Source organism: Ipomoea nil, unplaced genomic scaffold, assembly GCF_001879475.1.
Source record: "Ipomoea nil cultivar Tokyo-kokei standard unplaced genomic scaffold, Asagao_1.1 scaffold2144, whole genome shotgun sequence".
In the NCBI taxonomy this organism is placed as follows: Eukaryota; Viridiplantae; Streptophyta; class Magnoliopsida; order Solanales; family Convolvulaceae; genus Ipomoea; species Ipomoea nil.
Window position 1 is genome coordinate 851,038 of NW_017618572.1, and position 21,827 is coordinate 872,864.

Consider the following 21,827-nt stretch of genomic DNA (forward strand, 5'->3'; position numbering starts at 1 on the left):
CTCCTGATGTATATGCACAGAACATGCTTCCTATGCAAGATTATAGACATCACAATTTGCAGTTGGATAAACATGAGAGATAGCCATACCTATATTACACATTTTATAACAATAACTTTTTAGGGGACCTTTGATTTATATAATTCAAAATAAAATTTAATGTTGCATAATACATATTGTCTTCAAATGATACAACTTGATTAAAAGCTCACTATTCTATAATTTTTTAAAAATAAAAATGTATATTTTAATGGATTATCTGTAAAGTAATACATATAATACAATTTAATTATTATTTTTTAATTTATTACAACTATACTCAGTTTATGAGAACTTTAATGTTTTGTTGTTGTTGTTGTTGTTATTTGTTTGTTTTGTTTTGTTTTTTTTTGTTTTTTGTTTTTGTTTTTTTTTTTTGCAAAGGTTAGATGTTTAACGAATCAAAATAAAATTGATGACCAATTTGACGTGTCTAGCAAACGCATGCAAAACATACGCTCATTGGATGTTTAGTGTGTGTAGGTCTTTTTTTTTTTTGATAAAAATCCAAATTAACAGTAAAATTATATTTTAATACTCTATCCGTTTTATTTTATGTGTTTGGTTCGTTCGATTAACAAAATTTGATTATAGTTATTTATAAAATATTAAGTTTAGTATTAATATATATTATTTATATATTAAGAAATTATAATAAAAATATTATTAAACATAAAAATTTAAATTTAAAAGTACTAAATTGAAAAGAAAGAATTAATTTGACGAATGAATAATAAACATGATAAAAAAACAGGTGGAACATACAAATTAGATGTGTACAATTTGAATTCCCAATGCAATTAGGCAATCAGTGGCATTGTTGTAATAGTTCAAAAAACAACGGGCATATTCTCGAGACACACCCAGGCCCCCACACCCCACTCAAAGATAACTCCAATTTTAATGCACTCCTGCTGGTTCCATGTTCTCTTCTCTCACTCTTTCTTTCTCTCTTTCATTCACCCCTCCCTTCTCACCTTACTTTTCTGCTAAGTTGCTTAAAGCTGCAGCGCCACAACCAACCCCCTCTCTCTATCCCTCTCTCACTCTGCTTTTCTCCCTTCTCTCTCCTAGGGTTTATACTCCTCACCACTAATCCTTCAACCTCTCAACTCTCCATTGCAGTATCTTCAATGCGACATCCATATCTCTCACCTTACACTTCTCAACCTCGCATCCTGCTTGTACTGTCTACTCTCTCTCTACACTCATCCTGCAGTTATACTGATATTGATATGTGTATTTGTTCTTATATGAGTGTGATTTTTAGTTTTGAAGTTTTTGCTTTGTTGCCTGGGGTAATGTGGTTGTGAAATGTGAAGTTTATTTTATTTTATTTTAATTTTTACTGTTATTTTTGTGGTTGTAGAAATTATTATAGGTGAAGAAAGAGTGGGGGAGTTTCTGGTGAGGTGTGAAGCTAAGAAATGACGTCGAGAGGGGGGGCGGAGCCGTCGCTGCAGCGGCGGTTAACGAGGACGCAGACGGTGGGGAACATCGGGGAGTCGATATTTGATAGTGAGGTGGTGCCGTCGTCACTGGTGGAGATCGCCCCTATTCTTCGTGTTGCTAATGAAGTCGAGCCCAGCAATCCCCGTGTCGCATATCTCTGTAAGCATATGTGTTTTCAGTTTTATGAATGCCTTGTGTAATCGTTTGGTTTATTTGGAATTGTTCGCTTCGGATTACCAGATAGGAGCCTGATGAATTTGCCTACTATGTGAACTTTTAGTTTTGGCCTTTAAAGTAGCTGCCTTTATAATCTGTATAGCAGTCAGACAGTCAGTAGATGATGTTTTTGAGTAGTTGTTACAGATGAATTTGTCAAGATTATAGCATTTTAGTCTTTACTGGGAATCTAACTATCTAAGGTTTACTTTTTTAATTTTTATTTTATAAATAATTAAATTTTACTAATTTTCAGTGGTTTCTGTTCATTGGATTATCAAGATGAGAATTGCCCTTGAATTATTATAATTGTTTACACATAATTTCCTGGTTTAATGTAATTTTGATTGATTTTTTTTAATCATTACCTTTTAAGATATTGGTAATTGGTTAGTGTTTTTTCATCAACTGATTAGGTATGGGTTGGAAAAGCATATTTCTTTGCTATAGTGCGAGGAAATTTCATTTTTGAGGAGCTCATAAAATGGAGGACAAGTATCCTCTGTAAGAGAGAAAAGACTCTTAAACATGTGACTTAATTTCTTTTAAGGATGAAAATGTTTCAAGATTTGGAATTAAAATTGTCTTCTTTGTAATTAACATTAAATGGATTTGTAGTTAAGGATGAAAATCTTTCAAGATTTGGAATTAAAATTGTCTTTGTAATTAACATTAAATGGATTTCCAAAACTACAAAAGATTATCAATTCTTCATATAACTTAATCTGCTGCTATAGCTTGGAATCTGAGATGTTCTGAATCTTTTTTCAAAATCTTGGAATCCTAGAAATCTATTTGTCAGAACCATACAACATGTGCATGTAGAAATACCTATTAGTCTTGGAAGGAACATAAACCACGGTCCATACATTGGCTTTAATAAGGTCTCACCCAGGCTCTGGGGTTTTGGCTGCAGTTGCACTGAAAATGATACTGTGATCAAAGAATGACATTCCTATGATGGAGGATTGTCAGATTTCCTTATGACACTAAAATGGAGCATCCACTTTGCTTTGCATTTGACATTAAGGCCCAATTCTGTTACTAAAAAGGTCGAGTAATGGCTAGTATTGATAATAGATTGAAGGGAGAGTTGGGAAAAAAAAATCTATTATAGCCATACATGTGAGCATATGCACATGGACTTTCATTTTTGAAGTGCTATTGCTTGCCGGATCGGGATCTCTAATAATTTTTAGATTATACTTTTCAAGTTGTCACATCAATTTCCCCTACAACAATGTATCAATGGTAACATGTATCCACATCTTAATGACTCTGATTAAGTGAGAGAATTTTTAGGGTGCTGTGGCATTCTGGTCTGATTATTAAACAACTAAAACAAAAGTTTTATGTAGAATAGTAAATATCTCCATTACCAAGTGGTTAATTGCTGAGTAGTTACATGTCTGGAGTTTTGTCTAGCTGTATTCTTATCTCTTCTCACACTGGTTAATTTGTTTGTCATCTATTTGAACTTTAATATATGGGAACTTTTATAGGTCGATTTTATGCCTTCGAGAAAGCTCATCGTCTAGACCCCACATCAAGTGGACGTGGTGTACGCCAATTTAAAACTGCACTTCTGCAGCGGCTTGAAAGGGTAAGTACCATAATGTGCAGTTCTTTTTGCACTTGAATGACATATGCATACTACATTTGAGGTCATTTGCTAGTGTGCTATTATTTAGTGTCAAACTTTATTATCAATGTTTCTATCTTTCTAGTGGTGATGAGCTTGGCAAGATTGTTAGGTTGCCTTGCTAGTATGGTTGTGCTTTTTGAGTTGCTATTATTTTTGAGGTCCCCTTTTCTTTGTTCTTTACATTTAATCTAATAATTTGCATTTTAGTTGCGTATGCCATTTCTGTTCATATTGTGCTTGCACCAATGGATTTGTTTCTTGGATTCCAACACTTTCAGCATATTAGATCTTGGAGAATTAGGTTGCCTGTGACCCTACATCTTTTAAAATGCTTTTGTAGAAGATTTTGAAGTTCTAATAGTTTGGATATCTGTCACTTGTCTTGATAATTCATTCTTGCTGTTTAAAAATTCATTTAACCCTTTTGCCATGTTCTCAGCTCTCAAATGCGGGCGCTTGCACTTGTGCTTAAATTTGATATAATTTTCTGTTTATTTTACAAAAATGTTTGTCTAAATTGAGTTGGTTAAATAAATTTTCACATTTTATAAAATTATGATAATAGTTGGTACTTCCATCCAAGAAATTATAGTCCTGTTTCACTTTTCACGAGTCCAAACATATTTAATTTGGATATATTCTTTTGAAATTTATATTTGGAATTTCAAAGTGAAATAACTTGTATTTGAGACTTTGTAGTACTTGGAAGGAGTATCTTTTACAATTATTATTTGGTTTTATGATAGGTATTATTAATAAGTTGCTTGCCCCTGCGTTACTTTTTTTAAAAAGTATTTTGCTCTTCTCATGTTTACTTGAATTAGCACATCAGTTTCAGAATTTCATACTCTCAAGGGTATTGTATAGTTTTGCTAGATTCTAATAAAACTTTTAGTTATATAGATTTTACAATGATTTTTCAGGAGAATGATCCAACCTTGATGGGCAGGGTGAAAAAAAGTGATGCCCGTGAAATGCAGAGCTTTTATCAGCATTACTACAAAAAGTACATCCAAGCTTTGCAAAATGCTGCTGATAAAGCTGATCGGTAAGTTTCTTTTTATTGTTTTTTTACAGCTTCACCCCCTCCCCCCCTCCCCCCCCCCCTCCCCCTTATCTTTAAGAATGTTGGTGCTGCCCTTCTCGCTGCATTAAGCATTAATAGAACTCTAGTTTAATTACTTAACCTGCTAAAATTTCAGTGCCCAGCTTACAAAAGCATACCAAACTGCAAATGTTCTCTTTGAAGTTTTGAAAGCAGTCAATCAGACACAATCTGTAGAAGTGGATCGTGAGGTGAGCATGAAAGATGTTGCATGTTTTTGTGCACAAGCTATAATAACATATCCTCTCTTTATTTTCAAACTTCATATTTAGTTATTGCAGAGAAAAAGAGTTTCTTTGTGCAATTTCTTTTTGTCATGCTAGTGCAAGTATTTTCCATTCTGCAGATTTTAGAAACTCATGATAAAGTTGCCGAGAAGACAGAGATATATGTCCCTTATAATATACTTCCACTTGATCCAGATAGTGTGAATCAGGCAATCATGAAGTATCCAGAGGTTTGCTTTTACACTTTTGCAGTTCTTTCATGTTTACCTTTCATTTTATCAGTCTGACATTTTCTTTGGTTCCTCAAAGATTCAAGCTGCTGTTTATGCTCTTCGAAATACCAGAGGCCTTCCCTGGCCTAAGGATTACAAGAAGAAGAAAGATGAAGATATTCTTGATTGGCTTCAATCAATGTTTGGTTTTCAGGTGAAGGACTAATACTTTGTTGGGGGCTAGGATGTTTTCTTGGTTCTGAGACCTAACATTTCTTATGATTTTGAAGAAGGGTGCCTAAATGGTGACTTTGGCTCTATTAATTTGCAGAAAGACAATGTTGCAAATCAAAGAGAGCATCTCATCTTGCTGCTAGCTAATGTACACATACGGCAGAATCCAAAGCCTGACCAACAACCTAAGGTTTGTTGTAGGCAACTAATTTACCTCTTCTATGGACATGGTCAATTATTCAATTTCTCTACTTTTTCTCTGACTTTTTAATGGAGCCCCTTATCATGCAGCCAAATAACTTTTCATGAACGCCATAAAGAAAGATTAATCCATTTATTTATTTATTTATTTTTGGAGATCCTCATTTGATGACTGTGCATCAAATTAAGTGATGATGAAGCTCTTAAACATTGCAACAAACTCTATTAATTGAAGTTCATTTAAGATGTGCCATTATATTTTGCTTTATCTTTTTGTTATAACCTTTTTATTTGATGTTATTTTTAATTGACAAAGTAACTTATGTTCCCCATTTTGCTCAGTTGGACGAACGTGCTTTGAATCATGTGATGAAGAAACTCTTCAAGAACTATAAGAAATGGTGCAAGTACTTAGATCGCAAAAGTAGTCTTTGGTAAAACTTCTTAAACCAGGACTGCATGATTTCTCTATACATGTTACTATTTCGTATACAAATTCCTTAACCTCTTGTTACTAGTCTCAAGAATTTCACATACTATCTTTAATATTCACCTAGTAATTTTTGTTGTATAAAAGTATCTTTCTTGATAAAGTAAAAACATAATGTTCCTTCAGGTTCGTTGACATCTCATGGTTTTTCTGTGTTCAGCATTACATTAGACTATAAAAATCTCGTTCTCAAATACACTTTTCTGTGTTCTTATTGTGGATTTCTTTTATTTTCAAATTTATAGGTTGCCAACCATACAACAGGAAGTGCAACAACGTAAACTATTATACATGGGATTGTATCTCCTTATATGGGGCGAGGCTGCAAATTTGAGATTCATGCCAGAATGTTTATGCTATATATATCATCATGTACGTTTTAAAATACTACTTGTTTATAAAAGACTTGTGCAGATGCATACCTTTTTTATTTTTTCTTTATTTTATTTAAAAAAAAAAATTAAAGTGCCTTGCTTTTTGGTAAGAAGATTAAGTATCTATTAGGGGGAAAATAAAATTGCTTGTGTTTTCTCATCCTTTCCCTCGTGTGTTATAGACGTCATCTGAATAGCATTTTTTTTAGCAGCAGGATGAGATAATGCTCAATGTTGTTGCTGCTATGTTGATGTGTATTAGTAGATACAACTTGAAGGGGAACAAATTCATAGGATAAAATGGGAACATCTTGTTGGGCATATGATTGTTGTTGATTCTTTTAACATTACAGAATAAAACTAGAATAAAATTAGTTCAGCGAACAGGTCTTTTTTAAAAAAGCTAGGAATTTGGTTGGTCATTCATGTTAGACGAGGCACATATGTACATGAAAGAGAAGGTTATAATGGGCGTATGCATTGATAGTCTATATGAGGCATTCTTTTTGGAAGGTTTAGTCAGATAATTAAATACTGTCACTTTATTCAGCAGAAAAGCTTTAATGTAATCAAGATAAGCAAATAATATTTTAAGATAGGTTGGAACAAAGTTAATTTGTTCAAAAGAAACTTTTCTTTGTGATAAATCATAAGCCTTTATTGGCTGGCTTGTCATTCTCTAGATCAGATGTGGGTTATAATTAAAGTTGCTTGTAGAAAATAAAGTATATTATGGGAAACTGATGAAATATATAAGGATCGATGAAATAAGTATGAAAAGCCATGGAATTAGGGTAATCTTTTATGTGACCTTGTATGTTATGATGGTCTGAATGGGCTAAGTTGGATAATAGTTTCATTAAGACATTTATTAACTCCATTATGTGACTTCTTTCTTACTCTTACCCTGGTTTCCTGAATTTCTTTCCTCTCTTTTATTTATGTATTTATTTATTATTCAGATGGCTTTTGAACTCTATGGCATGCTAGCTGGCAATGTCAGTCCCATGACTGGTGAAAATGTGAAGCCAGCCTATGGAGGAGAAGAGGAAGCTTTCTTGAGAAAAGTTGTTACTCCGATCTATGAAGTGATTGCACATGTATGTCAGACTTACATTTTTATTAATTTTGCATTCCACTACCCACACTATTCACTTGTTTGAAATTTCTTTAAATTCTTGGGGTGAAAATATTTGTTAACCCTCTTCACAACTTTGATTAGGAAGCTAAAATGAGCAGAAGAGGAAAATCAAAGCATTCCCAGTGGAGGAACTATGATGACATAAATGAATACTTTTGGTATTTTTCTTACTCTCTCCACACCCCACTCCAATTCATATTCTAAGAGCTGTATTTTCTGTTTGCCAATCTCAAGCTTCCTTAATCCTTTCTAGGTCTGTAGATTGCTTCAGATTAGGTTGGCCTATGCGTGCTGATGCTGATTTCTTTTGCCTGTCACCGGGAGACAAAAATGAGGTAAGTATCAGTAATCGATTGGAATGATCATATTACCATGGATTGATTTTTTTTTTTTTTTAAATAAAAATTATTATTACCTTTACTTTACAAATAGAATGGAGGGAAATAAGAAGAGGAATGCTAATCTGATATTGCTTGTCTCATGAATATCACTTTTGTTCATTTACTATGCAGCTTAGATTATTCTATGTAGGTTCAGTAGTCTGTGTCCTTTAGAAATTACACTTTTATTTTACTCACTAGTTTGTGTGTATCAAGAAATGGGCTAAGTCTGGTAATCCTTGTGGTTTATAACGTAGTATCATATCTGTAATTGTATTCCGGTAGGATTTTTTGAGGTTTTGACAGAATTATTGTTGATATATGATTCTAATTAGTTGGAATTACTCTTATATTTAGGGTCAGAATACTAGAGATCGTTGGGTGGGAAAGGTTAATTTCGTTGAGATACGCTCATTTTGGCACATCTTTAGAAGCTTCGACAGAATGTGGAGTTTCTTCATATTGTGTTTACAGGTATATTCTCCTTATAATACATGATTTCCTGGTTCTGTTAGTTTTTTTGTGCCATATTTAGTTTATCTGTTTTTTCCCAGGCTATGATAATTGTTGCTTGGAATGGTAATGGGGAACCTAGCGCAATATTTGATGCTGATGTTTTCAAGAAAGTACTTAGCATCTTCATTACTGCAGCTATTCTAAAGCTTGGACAAGGTTTGTTAACTATTTACTTTACTGTCTCAGTGTCTCCTTTAAATTCCACTCTCATCCCAAAAAGAAAAGAATACTGGTTCAAATGATAGTCCAATAGTGTCTCAAACTTCCATTGTTTTGATATTTTCTATTGAAAAGAGATTATTTTAAACAATAATGAACTCTGCACTATATGAGCCTAACGGGTTCTCTTTGGATAAAATAACAGGCCTTTGAGATTATTTTAAACAGTTTTTTGACAAAATTGCACAGTTAGTTCAGTAGGGTTTGAAGTTTTCCATGTAATTCTATAGTGATTTCCATTTAAATAATCATGGACCTATAACCTATTATTGCTATGCCTGTCATTTATTTAATTGTACATACAACAATCACCCTAATATAATATTTGACCTCTGATTAACACTGAAAAACTTTATTGATGTGTGCAAAAACTGTACATATCCTATCAAATTTCTAATTTTAGTTGTTATCTATCTTTGGTTATTTTAAGGTTTGATTTCCTTACTATTTACTGAAATTTTGCTGCATGTTTATATCCATAAAACCCTTAGTTTATTACTAATGGAGTTGTATACATAAATTATTTCATTTATTTGATACCCAACTTATGTTTCTATGCAGCCCTTCTTGACATGATTCTTAGTGTTAAAGCAAGGCGAAGCATGTCATTCTATGTTAAGCTTAGATATATCCTAAAAGTTGTATCAGCTGCTGCTTGGGTGATAATCCTACCTGTTACATATGCTTATACATGGAAAAATCCTCCAGCATTTGCTCAAGCCATCAAAAATTTGTTTGGCAATAATTCAAGTTCTCCCTCACTCTTTATCCTTGCTGTTGTAATATACCTATCTCCAAATATGCTTGCCGCTGTTCTATTCCTTTTCCCACTTATTCGTCGATTCCTTGAGAGATCAAACTACAAAATTGTGATGCTCATGATGTGGTGGTCACAGGTATGTTTGAATAATCTGTTTCTTTTAGGGTTGTGAATTTGGGTGAGTGAGTCTATACATTTAGTAGTTCCTGTTCTTATCAAATTGGCTTCTGATAATTTAAAGTTCTTTTCCAGCCTCGACTGTATGTTGGTAGGGGAATGCATGAGAGCGCATTTTCTCTTTTCAAGTAGGGCTTCTGAAGTTGGACCTGTTGACTTTAAGAAGCATAAATTGCTTGTTTCTTATTAACATTTTCTTCAATTTTTTTCAGGTACACAATGTTCTGGGTTCTACTTATTGTGACAAAGTTAGCTTTCAGTTACTATTTGGAGGTGATTGCTTTCCCTTTTTCTCCTAAGCATGGGTAGTTTGTTGTTTTCCCATAGCAAACATGGATTATTATGCCGGTAGATTTCCATTTGTGTGCTTGGTTTTATTTGATGATTGCTTGGAGTTGATTTAGGCTACCTGAAAATTTCAATTTAGTATTTATAAAATGTGACTTGCAGAAAGGAGAGTAATTATTTCCTGCAGACTTGTTTCTTCTGTTTCATTTCAGAAGGAACTGTAGGACCCATTTCTGTCCACCACCATTTTTTTGGTTATTGTAGTTGATTTATCAATTTGTTGCATATTTGCCAAACTAGATAAAAGTACAATTATTTTGATAAAAGGTTGAGACTATTCTGTATATTGTTTAGTGAAAATGTGATGTAATTTTGTATGCTGCAGATCAAGCCTTTAGTAGTTCCAACAAAAGCTATCATGAGTGTCCACATCACCACTTATCAGTGGCATGAATTTTTTCCACATGGTATGATTTCTTTCTTGTGAGCACGAGTATAATATATATGTATGTATGTAATTATGTATATTATATTATATACAAGGGTTATAATGAGACTGTTCAATATGCAGCTAGAAGCAATATTGGTGTTGTGGTTGCACTTTGGGCTCCCATCATTCTTGTACGGCTTACTCAGTGCATTACTTTGTATTTAACAGAGTTGGTGTTCCATATAATTTGTTTTACTATCAGTAAACATTGTTTTTGGTACTTTTTTTTTAGGTATATGTCATGGATACTCAGATCTGGTATGCCATATTCTCTACCATTTTTGGTGGCATTTATGGGGCATTCCGTCGACTTGGAGAGGTCTTGAAATTCCTTATCATTTAATAATGAAATATGTAGACTGTTGCCTGTTACTGCTTCAGTTTGTTGGGGATTGAAGCACGCGTTCTTGAATCTAAACTTGATTTACCCTCAAAGGCTTTAATTGTAAACTCTGGGAGGAAAATGAATTTAGTTTTACTTGATTAGTATTGGTAGAAAGTTAGTATGGATAAATTTTTTCTTCAAAGGTGAGGTGGATTCCCATCTTCTCCTTTGCGGTGTTCATTTTAGGGTCAGGATTTATAACAAATCCAAATCAACTTCACAGCCATCTCTCAACTTTGCTATAAAACTATAAAATGTAATCATGATCCTACTTCTGTATAACTCCTGCTAAACCACAAGTCTTTCACACTACTTGGCAGTCTATTGCAAAACCATATTTATGTCATCAGTCACCTTGTTTATTTTATCTCATATATTGTTTGTTCAAATGAATTTGACTCTCATTTTATTCAATTTTCTTATGCATTGTGCAATTCTGCTGTGTTTTTTCATCAAGTTTAATTTTTGTCATCTTTCAGATTCGCACTTTAGGAATGTTGAGGTCCCGCTTTGAGTCTCTGCCCGGTGCGTTCAATGCATGCCTAATACCAGAGGATAAGAACGAACCACCACAAAAAAAGAAGGGATTGAAGGCCACCTTTTCCCAGAAATTTGCTGTCAGTGTCTTTTATTGTACAATTTTGCATGTGGAAATGTTACCAGTTGTTCAGTTAAAGCTTTATGCATTTGGGGGAGGGGTGAAAGATAAGATACTTAGGGCATGGTTTAGTTTGATAAACTTAATTCCATTTTTCCACTTTTCCATCCTACAAAAAGTGGGTCCCACTCGATTTTTTTTAAAAAAAAAAGCTGTCCATGCTGAAAAACTGGTTGATGTACTGTTCATCCCAGCTCTTCCAAATGCAAAGAGGCTTTTCCAAGTTCTCCAGCTGTCTTTCCTAAGTTGCCAAGTTGGGAAACTTGGGAAATTTTTTTTCCCTTCTCATTTGTTTTCCATTTGAACACATTTTCCTTTTTTCCATTTTCTGGTAAATTGGAAAATTTTCCAACTAGTGAATGTTTTTTTATTACAGGTGCCATCCAACAAAGAAAAAGAAGCAGCCAGGTTTGCTCAGTTATGGAATAAAATTATCAGTAGCTTCAGAGAGGAGGATCTTATTAGCGACAGGTAGTTGTTAAAATTTTGTGTATATACTTCATTAAAATCTTTCAATGATAATTGGTGCAATTTTTTTTTTAATTTTTAATTTAATTTTATTTTTTTTAAGAGTAAAAATATTGATTTATTATGACTTCAAGTAATGTGTCCATGTATATCGTAACAGCCTCTTTGGGTTGCAATGATTTTGTAGATGCATCCAAGATTTCCCTATTGCTCATGGACTCTATTACTCTGGCATCCATTCCTTTATTTGATCAACCTCTCTCCCTAAGAAAGAGGGAAAAAATGTATAGAAATATCAGTTGGTGTCTGGAGGTCTATTAGTTATTATGCTTGTATCATTTTTCAGGGAAATGGACCTCTTGCTTGTACCATATTGGGCAGACCGTGAGTTGGAGATAGTACAGTGGCCTCCGTTTTTGCTTGCCAGCAAGGTTTCTCACATTTCTTTTTTTCTGGTTCTCCCCCTCCCTAATGTTGCATCCTTTGCTAGAGATGTTAGTCTACACTCTGTCATACATACTGGTCAATGGTGATTCCTTAGCAAATTAATGCAAAATAAATATCATCTTTTTGTTTAATTTGAAGATTCAATCCCTACTGAAGTTACTCTTTGGTTTTGTTTTGGACTATTGTTTCTTTCATTGCAATTGCTCATTTGCTTGATCCCTGACGGTAAACTTATGTGATTAGATTCCAATAGCAGTCGATATGGCTAAGGATAGTAATGGCAAGGACCGTGAGCTGACAAAGAGAATTGATGCAGACCCTTACATGTCTTCTGCTGTTTCTGAGTGCTATGCTTCATTTCGGAATATTATTAAAAGCTTGGTTCGCGGTGATCGTGAAATGAAGTACGTTTCTGATAGTTGCGGCATTAATCGTTCCAGTACTTCAAGTCATAATTAATGATGTATTCATTTCAGGGTTATTGAGATTATCTTTTCTGAAGTTGACAAGCATATAGTGGCGGGTAATCTAATTAGTCAATTCAAAATGAGTGCGCTTCCCAGCCTTTATGACCTTTTTGTGAAGCTTATCAAATACTTGGTCAGTATTTATCAATTCGTCCAAATGTTTGTTAAACTATTGATTTGGTTGTTAAGTTGAGAGGTATGCAAATTCAAACTGAAATGGTTTAATTTGCAGCTTGATAATAAGCCAGAGGATAGAGATCAAGTTGTGATTCTTTTCCAAGACATGCTTGAAGTTGTTACACGAGATATAATGGAGGAGGATCACGTATCCATGTAATTCATCCTTTTTTAAAATATTATTATAAATATCCAAATAGGATATTACATTTTACATTACATTTTACCATTTAAATTCAAACAGCTTGGTAGATTCAATCCATGGGGCTTCTGGACATGAAGGAATGATTCCTTTTGAACATCAGCAATATCAATTATTTGCATCTGCTGGTGCCATAAAATTTCCAGCACAGGAATCAGAGGCTTGGAAAGAAAAGGTAGATGTTTATTTATATCATCAGGATACACAACCTAGAGTAGTATTTAACTTTGTGTGCAAGTGGAAACAAATTTCTTCATTCTCTGGTAATGTAGTTTTCTTGCTTTCTTTTTGCAGATCAAAAGATTGTTTTTACTCCTTACAGTAAAGGAGTCTGCAATGGATGTACCATCCAATCTAGAAGCTAGGAGGCGAATATCATTTTTCTCCAATTCTTTGTTTATGAACATGCCTTCTGCTCCGAAAGTCCGTAACATGCTTTCGTTCTCGTAAGTCTTGCTAAACATTGCCTTTAATTTTCAAATTTCCCCTTCTGACTAGTGTTATTAAAAATATTTGATTACTTCTTGCAGTGAGGTTCTCTTGTTACATTTTGTTTCTCCTAACTTTCCAGACACTTTTGGAAGTCATTTTCTGTTTTAAATTATGTACCATAACTCTTGTTTTAGTGGGGTTAAAAGTGGTCATTTCCTGGGGGACAATCTTGTTGGGGCATTGGCTAAAAGTGATCATGTCTTGTTTTGTCAATAATGGAGGAAAAATGTGCATATTTTTCTATACCAGCATGAGTACAAACCACATGCACATAAATACACATACGCATGTGTATAAAAGACTTACAGGTTACCCAAACTAGCTAGGTGAGGGCATATTTAATGGATAGTTGGACAGTAACCATCCAACTCTTAGTATATCTCAGAACTCCAATTCTTAGTCAATGCCATAAGTTCCAAGCTTGTAATAAATGTATTCAGTCCTAGTCCATCTAAAAAGGATTGGTGGATATATCTCCCAGGTCAGTTGACCTATCTAATGAGATAATATTCTCTTGAATCAAGTTACCACCAAAATGAACATATTATAAACAAAGTAACAGTCAACTTTGATGTGTTTTGTTCTCTGGAAATCAAGTTTCCACCAAAATGAACACATTATAATGATGTTGACTTCTTTTATTAGGAGCATCTAGCCTTTGAACACTTCCGTGATCCTTGTTATAACAAATAGGTGCTTGGAAAATGGGAACTTCTTAACATACAGCACTCTTATGACTCTCATGGGAATGCTAAGAGGTGACTAACAGCCCTCACTTCAAATGAAATATTAGTACATATAACTTCAGGTAGAACAATTTCCCTACTAACCTTAGAAGCTCCCCCTCTTCCGATAGAAGCTTAATGTTGGGTTCCATGGGAGTTTTGTTAAGCAGCTTGCAATCTAACATGTTCCATAAGATGTTAATTATATGTTTCGGTACATCCCAACAATTCCATTGACATGTGACATGTATATTAATTCATATTCTTCATGCTACTTTTGTTTTGTTTATCAAGAAAATAAAAAAGAATATGCTAAGATCAAGCACCCATTGCCTCAACCAATCTATGCAATACGTTCATTGTTCAACTTCCAAGGTCATCATATAAAACTGATTCAATTTCATGTCCAAAATTTTATAACAGAATAAAAGTAATCTCAAGTACTCGGATGATTGTGCAAATATAGAAACTTCAAATAACTTCTATTTCATGGGTTCTAGACATGCGTTAATAACATCCTTTTTCGTAGTGTTTTGACTCCATACTACACAGAGGAGGTCCTTTTCTCATTGAAAGGCCTTGAAGAACCAAATGAAGATGGGGTCTCCATCCTTTTCTATTTGCAGAAAATTTTCCCAGGTTAAGTGTTGAGTTTCCAACTCCATACTTTTGGCAATCACAACTTTTTCACCAAGCTGACAAAGGTTAACATACAGATGAATGGAACAACTTCCTTGAGCGTATGAATTGCCTCGGTGACGAAGAGCTAAAAGCATTATTGGAAATAGAAGAAAAAGCTTTGTATGCAAGTGAACAACTACGTCTTTGGGTATCCTATAGGGGCCAGACATTGACTAGAACTGGTATGGGGGTTATTTTTTAATATATGGGATATAATATGTTCTTTTTTGTTTATTCAAGGCAGGACAGTGATGTGCTCCTATTTGCGCACTTTCTCCTCTTTCCTTCTACCACAAAGCTGCAAAATTTTTATTGTATCTGCATATTCAATGTTTATTTCATTTTTAAATTGCCAGTGAGAGGGATGATGTATTACCGCAAAGCTCTAGAACTTCAAGCCTTCCTTGATATGGCCCGGGATGAAGGTATGTATTTCTACAAAGGCACTTGTGCATATTTTTAATTTTATTATTATTATCTTTTTATTAATGCCACTGTTTGGAGTTGTTTTAAAGAATTGGTTTTACTTGTGATAATCGAACAGACTTGATGGAAGGGTATAAAGCCATTGAGTTAAATGAGGATCAAATGAAGGGAGAAAGGTCATTGTGGGCACAATGTCAAGCAGTGGCTGATATGAAATTTACATATGTTGTATCATGCCAGTCATATGGTATTCACAAACGATCTGGTGATCCGCGTGCACAAGATATTTTACGACTCATGACAACGTAAGAGTAGAAATTTACTATGTTGTTCATTTGTTAATGTGTGAGTTGTAAGCACTGCATGTTTTATTTAACAGGTACCCATCTCTCCGTGTTGCATATATTGATGAAGTTGAAGAACCAACCAAAGACAGGCCAAAGAAAGTCAACCAAAAGGTTTACTACTCGACTCTTGTGAAGGCTGCATTGCCAAAGTCAAATTCCTCTGAGCCTGGCCAAAATTTGGATCAGGTATTTGTTAAGATATAATATACTGTTCATTGAGAAGTTATTCACCAAAAGGCCCTCCCAGTAGTTACTATTGAGTAATGTGATTCACCTCTGTTGAAATCTCAAGTGTAGCGAGGATACATGTCTTTATGAATTATTATTATTTTTATCATTATTATAATAATTATAATTATAATTATTTTCTCTTAACGAGGAGTCGAGGATACACATTTTTTATACGGAGTATTTATCTTCAACAATTACTACTGTTATACTATGTCACTATGATTACTATTTGACTCCAAAAGTTGCATTTATGTCCATTTTCAGATTATATATCGAATAAAATTACCAGGTACTGCTATCTTGGGTGAAGGAAAGCCTGAGAATCAAAACCATGCTATTATCTTTACACGCGGAGAAGGTTTGCAAACAATAGATATGAATCAGGTATTCTGGTGCTACTGTGTTATCGTATCCCATGAGATTTTTAATTCATGGTCTGCCTTTTGACATTAACATGCATTTGAAGGATAACTATATGGAAGAAGCATTGAAAATGAGAAACTTGCTTCAAGAGTTTCTGAAAAAGCATGACGGTGTGAGGTATCCTTCTATACTTGGGTTGAGGGAGCACATATTTACTGGAAGGTATGCTCTTAATATGAAGTAATTATTTTTTGTGTTGGATATATATTGCAGCTTTCCCTATTAATTTCTGTGTGTCTACTTAATTTCTTCATGTTATCTCATGCAGTGTTTCTTCTCTTGCTTGGTTTATGTCGAATCAAGAGACCAGCTTTGTCACTATTGGTCAGAGACTGTTGGCCAACCCACTTAGGTGAGAATTTTAATTTACCCCTGCACTTCTTCCTGAGGTGGCAATTTGTACACCCTTTTTTGATAGGCTACCCATTTTCAACATGTTTGGCAGGTAATTTATAGGATACTAATTTCTGAGGTTTGAGTTTTGACCTGTTCTAGAATTAATTATAAAGAAGGTTGGTAACAGGTTAAAAATAAATTTCATAAAAATGTAACCATCTACGTTATACTTTTTGGTTCATAATGGCATGTATTTTCTTAATACTGCATAGTCTACTAATAATCAGTTTTGGGTGTAAATATGTTAGAACATTCAAAGTGTGGGTTAAAATGGTTTGACATTCCTGCCAACCCTTTAACCCATTCTCCACCCGTTTTTTAATCCTCCCAACTGATCCATAATTAATGGGTTGAAAAGTGTGTTTTTCTATCCACCGAAATTTAGTATAAGTATGTTACTAAACTTTTTTCTTTTTGCTGTGAAAAGTTGTGTATCTTATATACTGGCATACTGCTGTGTCTATAATGTGAATTCTGCTATTGAAATAAATGGTCAAGCCTATTATAGTTCTTGGGGAGTTAGTTATAGGATCAGGCTGCTATAATTACGTTAACAACATAAACACTAGAGCAGTTCTATGTAGGCAGTAAATATATAGGGTTAGGCTTCTAATTTATACAATCCAAATTTAATTCTGCAAGTGACTGTTTTCACACAAACAGGAATAAGTGGAAAATTGACTACTCCTGGCCACCAACTAAAATGGGTTATAGGAGTAGATACATAAATAATTTCATTATTTTCTGCTATATTCCCTTATTCTTAGCGGTCAATCTCCAGCTGAATCTTTGAAAAACTTTTAAGTTAGGAATGAATATTGCTTGTCGAAGTCCCTTAAAGGTAATTGTTTAATTAATTACATGTATGATGTGTTATAATGCACCCATAAAATGCCATTCAGGCACAAGCATGCAATGTGGGTAATCTACTATAATAAACAAGTACTACTGTTATTTTCTAAATCCAAGCCTTGACCAAACTCTAAGTTTCCTCTTTTTGCAGCCACTTTTTGTGAAGAACATTGTAACAACTACTTCTTAAACGTTTACAGGGTTCGATTCCATTATGGCCATCCTGATGTTTTTGATAGATTATTCCACTTAACAAGGGGTGGAGTCAGCAAAGCTTCTAAAGTTATCAATCTAAGTGAGGACATATTTGCTGGTAAGTTATACTAGATAGCAATTGTTTATGTTTTTGCTTCATTTATGATGCCATTTTTATTGTTTTCATTACTTTTGTAGGCTTCAATTCTACACTTCGTGAGGGCAATGTAACTCACCATGAATATATTCAAGTTGGTAAAGGGAGGGATGTGGGGCTTAATCAAATTTCTCTATTTGAAGCCAAGATAGCCAATGGTAATGGAGAGCAAACAGTGAGTCGTGATTTATACAGACTTGGGCACCGATTTGACTTTTTCCGAATGCTATCGTGTTACTTCACTACTATTGGGTTCTACTTTAGCACATTGGTATGTTGCTACAGTTCTCTATTTATGTGTCATTTTTGTGTTGTTATATTTATCTCAACCTTTGCCATTTCTTTGCAGATTACTGTTCTTATTGTTTATGTCTTCCTTTACGGACGCCTTTATCTTGTCCTCAGTGGACTTGAAGAAGGACTTATTACCCAGCCAGCAATTCGTGACAATAAGTCTCTTCAAGTTGCTCTTGCTTCTCAATCCTTTGTTCAAATTGGGTTTTTAATGGCCCTTCCTATGATGATGGAAATTGGCTTAGAAAGGGGCTTTCGCACTGCACTTAGTGAATTTATACTCATGCAATTGCAGTTGGCTCCTGTGTTCTTTACGTTTTCATTGGGAACTAAGACACATTATTATGGAAGGACACTCCTTCATGGTGGAGCAAAATATAGGCCCACAGGTCGTGGTTTTGTGGTGTTTCATGCTAGATTTGCTGATAATTATCGGTTCTACTCCCGTAGCCACTTTGTTAAGGGACTTGAGCTATTGATACTACTAGTAGTGTATCAAATTTTTGGAGAAGCTTATAGAGGAACTGTTGCATATATCTTAATAACCGTGTCTATTTGGTTCATGGTTGGAACATGGCTGTTTGCTCCATTCCTTTTCAATCCCTCAGGTTTTGAATGGCAAAAGATAGTTGATGATTGGACTGATTGGAACAAATGGATAAGCAACTCTGGAGGTATAGGTGTCACTCCGGAGAGAAGTTGGGAATCATGGTGGGAAGAGGAACAAGAGCATCTTCGCCATTCTGGATTGCGTGGCATCATCACTGAGATTATACTATCTTTACGATTCTTCATATATCAGTATGGTCTCGTCTATCACTTGAACATCACAAAACACAATCAAAGTTTTCTGGTATGTTGTACTTGTGCTGTCTTGCTTATTTCTACTATAAAATTGGTTCCGAGTATTTTATCTTGGTGCATTTAATTGCAGATTTATGGCGCATCATGGCTGGTTATCATTGTTATGCTTTTTGTAATGAAGGTGAGCCTTGGCCAAAATCCCACACCAAAAGAGTTTTGTTCAAAATAATGTAGCAAATAAGAAAAGAAGATATTGATTAAAAACGGAACCTTTAAATGCTGCTTTTTTTTTCCCTCTTTCTTCGTGGACTGCTCTTGACCGTGTATAACCATGGTTCTGGTTTTCCACAACTAATGTTTTTTTTTTTTTTTGGGTCGTTATTATTTATCACTTTCAGACTATTTCTGTTGGACGGAGAAAATTCAGTGCAAGTTTTCAACTTGTGTTTCGTCTCATCAAAGGGATGATATTTCTCACATTCATCTCGATCCTGGCAATTTTGATTGCACTACCTCACATGACTGTTCGGGACATTGTGGTGTGCATTCTTGCCTTCTTACCAACCGGTTGGGGTTTACTCCTGGTTAGTTATACTTTCACGTTATCTGTTTAATTTTAATACTTTATTATGAAATCAAGATTTCAGTCTTGTATCTGTTTCCCTTTCTTGTATTCTAGATTGCCCAAGCATGCAAACCCCTTGTGCAAAAGGCTGGATTCTGGGGATCCGTTCGAACACTTGCCCGTGGCTACGAGATAGTGATGGGATTACTTCTGTTCACTCCTGTTGCTTTTCTGGCCTGGTTTCCTTTCGTTTCTGAATTCCAGACTCGGATGCTGTTCAACCAAGCGTTTAGCCGAGGTCTCCAAATTTCGCGTATTCTGGGTGGGCACAGGAAAGATCGGAATCGAAACAAGGAGTGAGCTGGGCTCGCAGGCAAGCGCCATTGCAATTGTACTCTATTCTATCTATTCATGAGACTCTTGTTCATTCCCCCCAGTCTGAGGTGCCACTGTAATTATGTAACATTAGGCGCTGCAGTTTTTGTGTAGTCGAGATCGGTCGGTGCTTGTTGAAGAGTTACAATCACATTGATGGAGATTTTTTTTTTTTTAATGATTATTATTACAATTCCTTCACTGTTCCTCATTTTTTAACAACTTTTTTCCATTCTCCGGAGATTTATACCATTAAATTTAACCTTTCACTGTCTTTTGTGTTAGAGTAATGAGATTGTGGTGATTTGCACCTCCTTCACATAACTCCATATTCTTGTTAAAGTTTCAGCGGTTAAATTAGTTCATCATTCTACTCGTAATTTATTAGAACAACAATTGCTTCAACATTTAAAATTGATTTTCTATATGGGAAATGATGTTTTTACGCAAATTATGCCGTGCAACCGTGTGCACCATGGTTGCAAAAACGGCGTTCGACTTTAAAAATAAAAACAACACGTTCGACTTTAAAAAAAAAAAAAATAGTTTCGCGGAGCGGACACATTTCGCAGAGCCGACGGGGCTGGTTCTCCAGAACTACCAGATCGTGGCAGAGAATGCCCTGGAGGGGACGAAGACGCAGATTAAGTTGTACCTGGGAAGGCAGTGGAAGCCGTACTCAAGAATGGCGATAATGGAGTCCACGATCGGCGATTTCATCCATCCGGACGGGTGGATGCCGTGGACCCGAACCATAGGGCTTGATACTTGCTACGTCGAGGAGGGTGAATGTACCAAAATACCCCCCAACTTAACGCCTAATTGATGGAAAAGGTAACGGATGACCAAATTGGGGTAATTTTTTAAAGTCAAGGGACCACATTGGGTGCAATTAAAAGTCGGAATGCAAAATTGAGAATGAGCTATAGTCAAGGGACCAAAATGGGTGAAAACTCTTTTTCAGCAGAATTGTAAAATTGAAACAAATATGACCATCCTATTCTCACATATAGACAATCCATAACACTCATTTACAGAGACATAGAAAGCATAATCGGATAAATCAAATTTATAAAAACAAATAAAGAAATAAAATTTTTTAAAACACTAGTTTCCGCAAAGCTAGCATGTTTCTGGCAATGGGTTTTCGTCCCCACAGTCGAAAACAATCTCCGGTGGTCAAATCGAAGAAAAAAAATACTCAAAACATTAAAGAGGAGGAAAAAATACCTTAATAGAAAGATGGGTGAAGAAGCTGAAGAAGAAACCGTTGGAAAGGAGATAAAGAAGACAACTTCGCCTCTCTAGCGGTGTAACGAGAGACGAAAACATGAAAAATGACTTCCAAAAAAAGGTAATTATTTTCCTCAAAAACATAATCATTTTCTCATTAACCAAGACAATATTTTCCTTTAATCTTAATTTTTTCCCTCTTGCCAAATATAAAAACACAAAAAATAATTTTTCACATTTACAAACACATCATTAAGGGTGTGTTTGGAAACCCGAAAAATGATTTCTGGAAATCATTTTTCGGGTTTCTGGTGTTTGGCTAGGCAAGGAAAAGGGAAGTCAAAGGAAAATAACTCAAAGTCAATGGACAATCCCTCAACTTTTCTGGAAAATGACTTCCCTTTTTTTTTTTTTTTGGGAAGTCATTTTCTATCTGCAAGCTCCAACCTGCAATCTCCACGCCTCTATCTGCAAGCTCCAACTTCCATCAACATGAGAACAGGCTCCACCAAAAATTCCATCACCAGAAAAGCTTCACCAAAGACCTCTTCATCACTTATTTCCGCATCGGAAGCAAAGGCTCTGGTTTCCGATGCGGAAACCAAATCACTGGTTTTCACAGTCGAAAACCACTTTCGCAACTGGTTTCCAGCTACAGACG

The 21,827-nt window shown here is 34.9% G+C and overlaps 1 protein-coding gene across 3 annotated transcripts; it reads left to right on the forward strand.

Moving 5' to 3' along the window:
- The first annotated feature begins 971 nt into the window (after positions 1-971).
- LOC109148787 (callose synthase 3) lies at positions 972-20,198 on the forward strand. Of its 3 annotated transcripts, none has more exons than XR_002048880.1 (43): positions 972-1,228; positions 1,409-1,650; positions 3,210-3,310; positions 4,276-4,400; positions 4,555-4,648; positions 4,804-4,914; positions 4,994-5,110; positions 5,228-5,320; positions 5,674-5,765; positions 6,067-6,193; positions 7,158-7,295; positions 7,418-7,494; positions 7,590-7,671; positions 8,074-8,190; positions 8,271-8,388; positions 9,013-9,347; positions 9,464-9,516; positions 9,601-9,661; positions 10,062-10,143; positions 10,248-10,297; positions 10,399-10,485; positions 11,031-11,168; positions 11,586-11,680; positions 12,024-12,108; positions 12,368-12,528; positions 12,601-12,724; positions 12,824-12,924; positions 13,013-13,145; positions 13,265-13,416; positions 14,717-14,826; positions 14,904-15,050; positions 15,225-15,293; positions 15,413-15,599; positions 15,674-15,827; positions 16,137-16,256; positions 16,339-16,457; positions 16,564-16,647; positions 17,744-17,856; positions 17,937-18,166; positions 18,245-19,042; positions 19,124-19,174; positions 19,504-19,577; positions 19,673-19,964. XR_002048880.1 is itself a non-coding variant. In XM_019296519.1 (43 exons), the coding sequence occupies exons 2-43, from the start codon at positions 1,467-1,469 to the stop codon at positions 19,916-19,918; spliced, it is 5,847 nt and encodes a 1,948-aa protein (XP_019152064.1). In that variant the 5' UTR covers positions 973-1,228; positions 1,409-1,466; the 3' UTR covers positions 19,919-20,198. The 3 variants fall into 3 exon arrangements, 2 of the variants coding, with proteins under 2 accessions (XP_019152064.1, XP_019152063.1); XM_019296519.1 differs by having other exon boundaries at positions 973-1,228; positions 19,392-19,577; positions 19,673-20,198; XM_019296518.1 differs by having other exon boundaries at positions 982-1,223; positions 19,392-19,577; positions 19,673-19,985.
- Positions 20,199-21,827: the final 1,629 nt, after the last annotated feature.